We start from the raw sequence: 10,550 nt of genomic DNA on the forward strand, positions 1-10,550 counted from the left end.
AATTAATTTTTAAGTATTTTTTTTTACATTTATAAAAAAAGTAGCTGATTCAGGAGGTTAGTATCGTATCAATTTTCTACCGATACGATACTCATCGGCCGATTCAGGCTGATACTGACAACTGACATTTAAATAGAATTGTTTTCGCGTATGCCTAATAGGCATGAGGTCCAGTGGACGCTACCAGTTGGGATTGTTAGAAATGATAAAATACAGTACACCACCCTCTCTGCCTTCCTCCTCTCTCTCCCCGTTTAAACACACCCCCCGTGCCTTTAAAAGGGCACAGAGGGCCCAACCCTCTCTGCCTTCCTCTCCTCCTCCTCTCTCCCCGACTGCGCCTCCCCTCTCACCGCCGCCCACGTCCCTCTTCGCTCTCTCTCCTCTCCCGTCGCCGACCTCCTCTTCTTCCTTCCCCTCCACAACTCTCTTCTCCCCTGACCGTGAGTTCGTTTTCTCCTTCTTGAAAGTTAGGGAAGTTGCGTTATCCGACGAGTTACGGATGAGATTCGCGTTTTTTTTTTTTTTTTGCTTCTCTTTAGCATTGTTTAGTAGGACGGCCACCGGAAATCTGAAAACTCGTCGGAACATTCTCCGTGACTACGTGTTTTTCTCTTGGATGTAAATTAGAGAAATGAGCGCGTTCTTGAAGAGAACCGTTATCGAGATTTTTGTTTCTTTAGTTCTTCTTGTCGTTATTACTGAGTAGAATTCGGTTCTGAGTTTGACTTTCAATTGAATCGTTGCGTGCGATAGAGTGACCTCTTTGGTGTAAGCATTGTCCAACTTTCGAAACTCATCGTTCCTCTTGAGTTTTCCGATGATGATTACTAGACGATATTGATTTTTCTCCTTGTCTCCGAATTCTGGTTTTAGGAATCTTAGTTTGAGAGATCTTGAATTTTTTTGCTGAGATTTACATAACTATGCACAATATGAGTGAACATGATGGAAGTTTGCTCCGAGAGTCACTGCAGCTTTAGTGTGGAAAGGCATGCGGTAATCGTGAAATTTTGCGACTGATAATCCGGCGGAAACTTGAGAAAACTGTAATGATAGAATAACGCACATCTGCACTTGCCTTTCTTTTCTGTTTTGCGAAAGGAGGCGCGGTGAAAGAAATTCCAGTAAATCGTTGGAGAACTTCTGAAGAAATAAGGAGCAAAACTTCCAAATCAGGGAGGAAAATTTAAAAAAAAAAAAAAAAAAAACAGCTATGGGATAAGAAATGCGAAACCTGGAGCGAATATTTAAAGAGAACAAATCAAATATCAACTCAAAAGGTGATATATGCGTCTTTTTGAAAAGGGTAGTGAAGAAAAGACGGTGGTATTAGGAGATTCTTATTGTTCCTTTTTTGGCTCTGAATATTTACCTTTTTGCTAGCTAATCTGACGAAATTTCCAAATGTTTCATGTTGTGACTTCCTTAAATCTCTAGAGCGGTCTGCTTTCGTTGTTGAGCTGGAAGTACAGGCTTGAAGACAAAGATAACATAATTATTGCGTTTATTTTTTCTTTGTGATGAGTCCAATCTTAATTTATTTTGATGCAGATCCATTGTAATTCACTTCATTTTGACGTTTCATATCATAATAATTCTGGCATATGCTGTGGTTACCTTCTTAAATTGTTCTGGTATTTCATGTCTTAACTTCAGCTTCTAATGTGGCTTTGTGATGTAGGATTTCTCCAGATTTGGTTCTCCTCTTCCCTTGAAATGGAAAATATTATTATTAGACATTTTTCATATTCATAACCAAAAGATTGAAAACTTTCATGATGATGATGATTTTTCCTTTAGTTTGGTGTTTTTTTTCTTCTTAACGTAACCATTGCTTGTGGATCATTTCCTTTTTTACAAATCGGAGAAAGATAACTGAACCCAAATAACTGTTTTAGAGGGATACAGTTATCGCTTTCCTAAGGACAAGGAGTCCTGGTATATATGGCAGTGAGGTTTAACATGTATCATCCATACATCATATTGCAAAATTATTTTTATTAGATGTTGACTATTGCTATAACCTCCCTCTGCAGAAAGAAAGAAAGCATTTTTCGTCTTTGTTTGAGGAAAAAAAAATGGACAATGGACAAGAACTGGAGTGGCTTGAAGCTCAAAGGATCGTAATTAGTCAAGATCTAGTTGCGGTTGCCAAACAACAATTGCTGTTTCTTGAGGCAGTTGATAGAAATCGATGTCTGTATGATGGTCCTGTTTTAGACAGAGCTATCCACAGGTGATTGCTCTTATTTCATTGTAATCTCGTTGTGTTCCTTGCATATTTCTCTGAAACCACATGCATCTTTTTAGATGCACAATCACCTCGATATGCATGAAAACTTCATATTGATTTCAGACAGCCATGTTCAGACATTGTGATGATCAGTTACAGGAGGAATTCACTATATTTTCCTCTCTTCCTCTGCTACAAAGCTGGTTGATAGACTGACTTTTCTGAGTTATGTTTTTTATAATACTGAATTTTCAGGTACAAGAATTACTGGCTTCCCTTGCTTGCTAAGCACCATGAGTCCAAGGTCACGAAAGGGCCATTGGTTGTGCCTCTTGATTGTGAATGGGTTTGGCATTGTCATAGGCTTAATCCGGTAAGCCCTTTAATGACTTATGTTTTTGCGTGTAATCCTTCCGCCGATGGAACTAGCAACAATTTAACCATCGGTCTGTTTGCAGGTGCAGTACAAATTGGACTGTGAAGAGTTCTATGGAAGGACCCTTGACAATCATGATGTGCAGTCTACCGTGAAAGGGTCTTCCAAACAAGAAACTTCTCAACTTTGGGGTAGTTTATATCCAGAAGAACCGTATGAGCTTGATTTATGCTGCTATTCCCAAGAAAATATTGTTGGAAAGGTTTCTGATACTGTTGCATCCATTAGATATGACTTTGTTGCAGCCGTTAAGAGGCAGAGCTCTTTTTCATACCAGGTAACTTCTGTTTCTTTTGTTCAATAGAATCAATACCCTTGAGTATGTCCTTTTTATCTTTGTCTCACCTATCCATGATTATTGGTTTTTAATGCCCAAGGTGGTTTCCAGATAATTTCTTTTCTGTGATCCTTTTTTTACCTTTTCTGCTACCTTTCTCGTCTGTTTGGATCCCGTATTGTTTTCCTTTTAGCTTTCTGGAAGTGTGTTGCACTAATCATTGCAGAGTTTTTATCTCATTAGGAATTGTAAGTTACGTGCCTATTTTTGTGGACAGGTAGCTACACCTTGTATGCATGATGTTCTATTTCTTGAAGAAGCTGTAGCGAGGTATAAGGGCTTCCTGCATCTGATCAAGAGAAACAAGCAAAAGTCTGTGCGGCGATTCTGTGTGCCAACTTATGATATTGATTTGATATGGCACTCACACCAACTGCAGCCGGTTTGTTACAACAAAGACCTGGTTCAAGTGCTTGGGAAGGTATTGGAGCATGATGATACGGATTCTGATCGGTCCAAAGGAAAGAAGCTTGATGTTGGGTTCTCTGGTACCACCAAGCAGTGGGAGGAGACATTTGGCAGGAGGTATTTGCGGGCTGGTGCAATGTACAGAGGCAATCCTCCCTCTCCAGTGGTGGTCAATCCTATCTTATCTGCCAGTATGAATGAAAAGGTTCCTGAATGTAGGAAATATGAGAAGTTCCTTGATCTTCCACAGGTTAAAACCATTCAGGTATTCTTTATATTTTTGCCTCTTCTCAGATTTGTCGTTTATCTGTTTATGCCATCTCTTGCTTTTGAATCTGAGATTTAAGCACAAGTTATGAAAGTATTTGGTTGTGCTGGAAAGTGGACAAACCTTTGTTATCTTGCAGCTTTCATGTACACTGAATAATTTTCTGCTGGTGGCCACATTTATTATGTTCGGGGGTCGCAGGTGGCCCACATGTGTGCTCGTCGGCCTAATCCATACCCTGCTTGATAGCATTAAAAAGGAAAAAGAAAAAGGCCTTTGACAAAAAAAAAACGATGAGAAGAACATGGTTTTTTCAATAGTTGGAAAAGTTCAGTCATTTTTGTGAAATAATGTCGATGACCTCATTTGAGATGTCCTTGCACAATTTTATTGATAACATCAAAGGTACTTTCTTCATGTTGAAGTCCTGTTTTAGATTTCAATACTCAAATGGTCTGGCAGCTAAGAGCTGAAAAGAAAAAAGGAAAGAGAAGCTTATAAAAAAGAAGTTTCAAGCAAGTTCAAGCAAACCTTAAATCATTTTGTTATTTACATTTATTCTTATCTCCAGAATTATGTTCAGGAGTTATTAGTGTCAAATATCCTAGTCCCTGCCCCTCCCCAACCCCCTATTTTTTTTCTCCTTTTGTCCTTTCACCTTCTCCTCCACATGTTTGATTGGTATGCTTAATTCATGTTTATGCTTTCATGCAGGTAACTTTGGAGATTGTGAGGGTAAAAAATCTTATACCAGATCCCAAGGGCTCACTATTTGTCAATTGCAGTAAACACCAACCTGACTTGTTTTTCAGTTCTTACAGTAGAATAGGTATTGAATCTGAAATTGGGGAGAAGCGAGTATCTGCATTCCAGTGTGAACCTAATGGGGAACTTGTTTTTGAGCTTGTATCTTACATCCCTTCTAGTCTTCCTCTGAGTAGGCAGCTGAAAACCATAGGAACGACCTCTGTATCCCTGCAGGATTTGGTTAACTCATCATCATTTTCTGTAGAAAAATGGTTTGAATTGTCAAGTGATGCTGTAGTTGCAGGATGTGAGCCAGTTTACTTGCACATCGCTGTCTCTGTCACTGTTCCAGTTATTGCACCACATGTATTTCACATGTCCCAGTCCGGTCAATATGCATTAAACTCATGTTTCAATCCACTTATGGGGAGGATTCAGCGGCTCAAGTCCTGGACTCGTTTTGTAGATAATAAGGGAAATGAGATTATTAGCATCCAGATGAGGTGAGGCACGAAGTTACTTTTGTGTTTATGTTAAGACTCATGAGCCAGTCAATATTCACAGATATACATGCATATGTGCATGCAAACACCAAAAACACATGCACACACATGTGCGTTAAAATATGCACATGCATTGTCCATATTCAATAGAAGCAAAGTCTCATAAAAGGATAACCATTCACTTGTATAAAGAGATCATATCGTGAATTCAAATTTATTTTGAAGAATGCTAGTCTTTCTTCAAGTAGCATGGTATAGGATCTCTATTGGATAGGGTGGTCTCGAAAGCTAGATTTTTAATGCTAAGATTTGTACATCGTCAATGATGTTAAGATTGATTTTTGTATAGGATCAGTCTTTCTTGCTTATGGAACCAATTACTTCTCTCTGTCTCAAGTTTGGATGGTAGACTTCAGCGATTACTTATAATTTGACATTATTCTTTTAGGGGATATCCAGTGCATTGCACAAGTTTATATTCCCTGTAGAAAGGTTCAATGCCTGTTTTCTTGCAAATGGTGAAATAATTGTTATTGAAACATATAAACGTCTCTCACATCTTTTGAGAGGTTAAGCTTACTGGTTTTTCCATCCGATAAATTTCCTCCATAAATGAAGCGCCACCTTAAATATCTTAGGTTAACGTATTTGATTGGTAAATTTAGGATCGACATGATTTTATGCACATCCAACTAATTTTCTACAGTGGGCAAAGACGAAAGAAATTGATAATGTAAAAGAATCATTTTTACCAGATACGTTGCCAGGGTGCTGCAATAGCATGCTGCATTTGGCAATGCATTTACAACCTCTGCCTCCTCCAGATAGCCCTCACAAGTTTTCCCGTAAAAGACTATATCTTTCCAAATTGTACTCTAGTGCCCCAACTATTTTTCTTCTTGGCTATGAACCCAGGTGCAATGGTGCCCTCTAGAATCAAATTATTCTTGACTCCCCAAGGTTCCGTCTGACGTGGCCTGCCGATGATCCGGTCTGTATTGAGCCTTTCAAAAAGACCTAGGTTTTTGAAAGCTAAGAACTGGAAAGTTTCTCGACTTCTCTGCAGATTTAGTTGAGGAGATAGTGTGAGATTGCTTTAGTTCTTTTTGTAGTCCCCAGAAGATCAATAGTGAGCTTTTGACATGCATAGATATACCATGATTATGATTTGTAAATCTTTGTTCTTCAAAAATTATTTTAAAGAGCAGTATATCTTCGTTCTGGAAGAATATCAAAATATTTCTATCATTGCTTGTTCATTTTTTTTCCCATTTCAAGGGATGATGGTGCTTATTTTCAATTACCAATTTTTGGTACATCAGACGAACATTTTTTCTTTAATCGTCTCAGAAACTTGAAGAAAGCAGAGACAGACAATGCCCATTCCCAAAAGAGAGAAATAGTTGGTGTATCAGGATGTTCAGCGGAAGAAAGGATCCTTGCTAATGAGTTGATTGAACATAACAATCTTACAAAATGGTCATTGATCAACTCTGATTGGTGCCTTCAGCTGGAGAAGGAAAAAGGTGTCAATGGTCACGTTATTGAGTTTCATGGTCGCCGGGTGGTAAGTTTCCTTCCTGTATCTTAATGTAGTGTATAACCCATGAATAAGCCGGCTATATGAGCACTTTCCTTTCTTGGCTCATACCTTTCTTCCAAGCTCATGTGTTCACTTTTTCTCAGCATCTACGTAAAGTTGTTACTATGACAACTCGAATTCTTGGTTCAACAAATTTTGAGAATAAAGGGCAAAGTGTGTTAAGTCTATTCTTAATTTTGCCATGTAATGAAACTACCCTAAACGAATAACTGACATGCAGCAATATGTAGAATTTGTGTGTTTTCCTGCTTCATGTTTGCAACACTAGATTCAATTTTTAATTTGTTCATGCCTGTATAGTTTCCATGATCCAATCTTATTTACCTGACTTGGTTCAAATTATCGTTGACTTTGTTCTTTGACACAAGTTTGTAGTAAACTGTTTGTCCTTTGAGATGAGTTTTTAATAAACAAAACTTAGTAGTAGTTGAATTTTTTCCTTAAACATGAACATGTAATTCATTCAGAGTGGTGAACATTTTCTTAGTGCCAAAGAAATAGGTTTCCTCTCTCTGTTAGCTCTTAGTTTTGATATTTATTTTTCTCTTTTTTTTCCAATATTTGAGGTGTTGCATTTGAACTGGTTCTTGAAAAACAAATGGGTTGGTGAATTTCCTGCAAGCATCATTATATGTATCATTTCCCTTTGGCATGATCAACCTTATGATTTGCCTCACGATGTTTAACTTGACCATAGTACTTCTTGTTCAAGTTAAAAGATAAAAACCAATATGCTCCAATCTGAAAAACAACAACAAAAACTTAGAAACATCATTAAGTTGCCTGTGGCTTTTCTTGCTTGCAATATTTTAAACTGTCATTTGGCCTGGTTGACAAAATATTGTGGTTCTTCTCATCGTTGGTCAAATTTGATTACTCACTATGCTGGGTGCTACGTTTAGCAGGTTAAACTCTTCCCTGGTAGAAGGCTAGATTTTGAGCTGGAGTGCTATAAGAAACAGAAAAATGAACAAGACTTCGTAACGGTGGTGGAATTTGCTTCGGAAGATCCATATGGCAAAGCCTTGGCACTGTTTAACTTGAAATCTGGCCTTCTCAAGGTAAGTCCTCCTGTCCTAGATTCTTCAAGGGACAGTATGGATTGCTCATCCATGTATGCTTGTGTATTGTCATTAAGGGTCTGACTACATTTCCCTTTTTCCCTTTTGGATGTTGTTCACTCCTATTATTGTGCAATGATGTATTTTTGTGATCCATCACAGATCAACCAAGAATGGTTTGTCTTGCCTGGAGTTGTTCTTGCCTTTATACTTTCAGATACGTTGAAAAAGGAAGGCTATCACAATTTTTTCACTAACAATAGCGGCACTTTGGAATCTTTGGCATCAGAAGAGGTAGTCACTGCTGAGAAAGGCCAAGACTGCGATGGTGCCTATGGAAAAGAGGGTGAGACTGTTGTTAAAAGTGGAGTATGTGGTGGTTGCGGTGGAAGCTGTGGTTCAGAACGCGGTAATGCAGTAAGTGGTGGCTACGGTGGAGGCTATGGCGGACAGTGTGGAATGGTATTGAAGAATGGTGGGGGGTGTGGTGGGGGTGGCTGTGGTGGAGAGTGTGGCATCATTACTGGTAGCATGTGTGGTAGTGGGAGGTGTGGCGGTGGTTGTGGTGGCAAGCTTGAAAGTGGTATATCACAAAAGAGTGGCGGATGTGGTGGAGGCGGCTGTGGAGGGCAGTGTGGTATTAGTACTGGGGAGTCTGGCAGCATGTGCGGTGGTGGGAGGTGTGACAGTAGTTGTGGTGGCAAGCTTGAAAGTGACATATCAAAAAGGAGTGCCGGATGCGGTGGAAGCGGTTGTGGCGGGCAGTGTGGTATCTGTACTGGGGAAGAGTCTGGCAGCATGTGTGGCGGTGGGAGGTGTGGCGGTGGTTGTGGTGGCAAGCTTGAGAGTGGCATATCAGAAAAGAGTGGCGGATGTGGTGGAGGCGGTTGTGGCGGGGAGTGTGGTATCGGTATTGGGGAGTCTGGCAGCATGTGTGGTGGTGGGAGGTGTGGCAGTGGTTGTGGTGGCAAGCTTGAGAGTGGCATATCAGAAAAGAGTAGCGAATGCAGTGGAGGCGGCTGTAGCGGGGAGTGTGGTATCAGTACTGGGGCGTTTGGCAGCATGTGTGGTGGTGGGAGGTGTGGCGGTGGTTGTGGTGGCAAGCTTGAGAGTGGCGGATGCGGTGGAGGCAGTTGTGGCGGGGAGTGTGGTATCAGTACTGGGGAGTCTGGCAGCATGTGTGGTGGTGGGAGGTGTGGCAGTGGTTGTGGTGGCAAACTTGAGAGTGGCATATCAGAAAAGAGTGGCGGATGCGGTGGAGGCGGCTGTGGCGGGGAGTGTGGTATCAATACTGGGGAGTCTGGCAGCATGTGTGGTGGTGGGAGGTGTGGCAGTGGTTGTGGTGGCAAGCTTGAGAGTGGCATATCAGAAAAGAGTGGTGGATGCGGTGGAGGCGGTTGTGGCGGAGAGTGTGGTATCTGTACTGGGGAGTCTGGCAGTATGTGTGGTGGTGGGAGGTGTGGCAGTGGTTGTGGTGTCAAGCTTGGGAGTGACATATCAGAAAAGAGTGGCGGATGCGGTGGAGGCGGTTGTGGCGGGGAGTGTGGTATCGGTATTGGGGAGTCTGGCAGCATATGTGGTGGTGGGAGGTGTGGCAGTGGTTGTGGTGGCAAGCTTGAGAGTGGCATATCAGAAAAGAGTAGCGGATGCGGTGGAGGCGGCTGTGGCGGGGAGTGTGGTATCAGTACTGGGGAGTTTGGCAGCATGTGTGGTGGTGGGAGGTGTGGCGGTGGTTGTGGTGGCAAGCTTGAGAGTGGCATATTAGAAAAGAGTGGTGGATGCGGTGGAGGCGGCTGTGGCGGGGAGTGTGGTATCAGTACTGAAGAGTCTGGCAGCATGTGTCGTAGTGGGAGGTGTGGCGGTGGTTGTGGTGGCAAGCTTGAGAGTGGCATATCAGAAAAGAGTGGCGGATGCGGTGGAAGCGGTTGTGGTGGGGAGTGTGGTGTTGCCTTCTAAATCAGCAAAGAACCTGCTTCTGTAACCTGGGATTGATGCAGATCTGTTTCATTTTATCACTTGTTGTCGATAATAAGAAAACCAATCGTGGTGGCTAGTAAGTGGTTATGTTTCAACTGTGTGTGAGGATTGCCTAAAAGGTTTTATATGCTTTGAAGATATTTAATTCAAATAATGACGTTATCATCTCCTTATCGATGAGATGATAAACGTAAAAGGTTGTGTTTATACTTATTGTTGTTAAATGAAGTTGTATACTTCACTCAAAAAAATAAAAAGGAAAATGAAGTTTGAGACATAATGATGGGACCAATTTCATTTATTAGGTGTTTCACTTCTGGAAATTAGCATAAAATGGTGTTGCGATCTTGTTCGATGAAATCATACAATGCTTTGCGGCTGCAACAATAAATTTTGATGCAACCGGTTTTACTGTTCTGATATATTTTCTACTCAAGTCCAACTGAGGTTTATCCTAGCTTGCTTGAAAAAAAAAAGAGAAAAAGAAAAGCTGCAGATTTTTAATGCATCTGGTCTCATGAAGATGACCTCTAGATGAGTAAAAAATGCTTTCCCTAGTTTCAATGCAAGTGGTTGCCTGAAGTTGCAGTCCTGAATTACTGACATTTGTGTGGTCTGTTTTTCAAGTCCCACTTGAAATCTGAGGTTGGTGGGAGGGTAAGACATGGATGGAGAATTATGACAACCGTGAAATAATGTAAAAATAATGCAATTACATGAATTATGAGATTTTTTAGTTTTATTTATCACATTATATATTGGTTTTAAAGATATTTATAAAATATATTTTTTAAAAAACATGTAACAAACATTTTTTAAATGACATATTTGTCTCAGTTTTTTTTTTATAAAAAAATTCTTATTTAAGTGAAATGCGCAAGAAACACACAAAAAATGTGTTTTGCATACAAAATCAATAGGTTTCTCATATGATGGAAACCAAATTTCTTGCACTATAATTGTGTTTCCCATGA

The 10,550-nt window shown here is 40.5% G+C and overlaps 1 protein-coding gene across 1 annotated transcript; it reads left to right on the forward strand.

The window, feature by feature from the left end:
• Positions 1-426: 426 nt before the first annotated feature.
• Positions 427-9,555, forward strand: LOC149830378 (glycine-rich domain-containing protein 2-like). The gene is made up of 9 exons (XM_090015437.1): positions 427-443; positions 2,040-2,239; positions 2,492-2,609; positions 2,695-2,949; positions 3,227-3,682; positions 4,400-4,935; positions 6,286-6,502; positions 7,444-7,599; positions 7,762-9,555. The coding sequence occupies exons 2-9, from the start codon at positions 2,082-2,084 to the stop codon at positions 9,553-9,555; spliced, it is 3,690 nt and encodes a 1,229-aa protein (XP_089871563.1). The 5' UTR covers positions 427-443; positions 2,040-2,081.
• The last annotated feature ends 995 nt before the right edge of the window (positions 9,556-10,550 follow it).

Source organism: Nuphar pumila, chromosome 8 (assembly GCF_984573655.1).
Source record: "Nuphar pumila chromosome 8, dmNupPumi1.hap1.1, whole genome shotgun sequence".
Classification (NCBI taxonomy): domain Eukaryota; kingdom Viridiplantae; phylum Streptophyta; class Magnoliopsida; order Nymphaeales; family Nymphaeaceae; genus Nuphar; species Nuphar pumila.

What these genes read in the sequence shown, in the direction of transcription:
- LOC149830378 (XM_090015437.1), top strand. Translation starts at nt 2,082, where the DNA reads ATGGACAATGGACAAGAACTGGAGTGGCTTGAAGCTCAAAGGATCGTA. An exon ending in ATTGTCATAGGCTTAATCCG is followed by an intron (nt 2,610 to 2,694) that starts GTAAGCCCTTTA and finishes GTCTGTTTGCAG; the next exon opens with GTGCAGTACAAATTGGACTG. An exon ending in TGAAATCTGGCCTTCTCAAG is followed by an intron (nt 7,600 to 7,761) that starts GTAAGTCCTCCT and finishes GATCCATCACAG; the next exon opens with ATCAACCAAGAATGGTTTGT.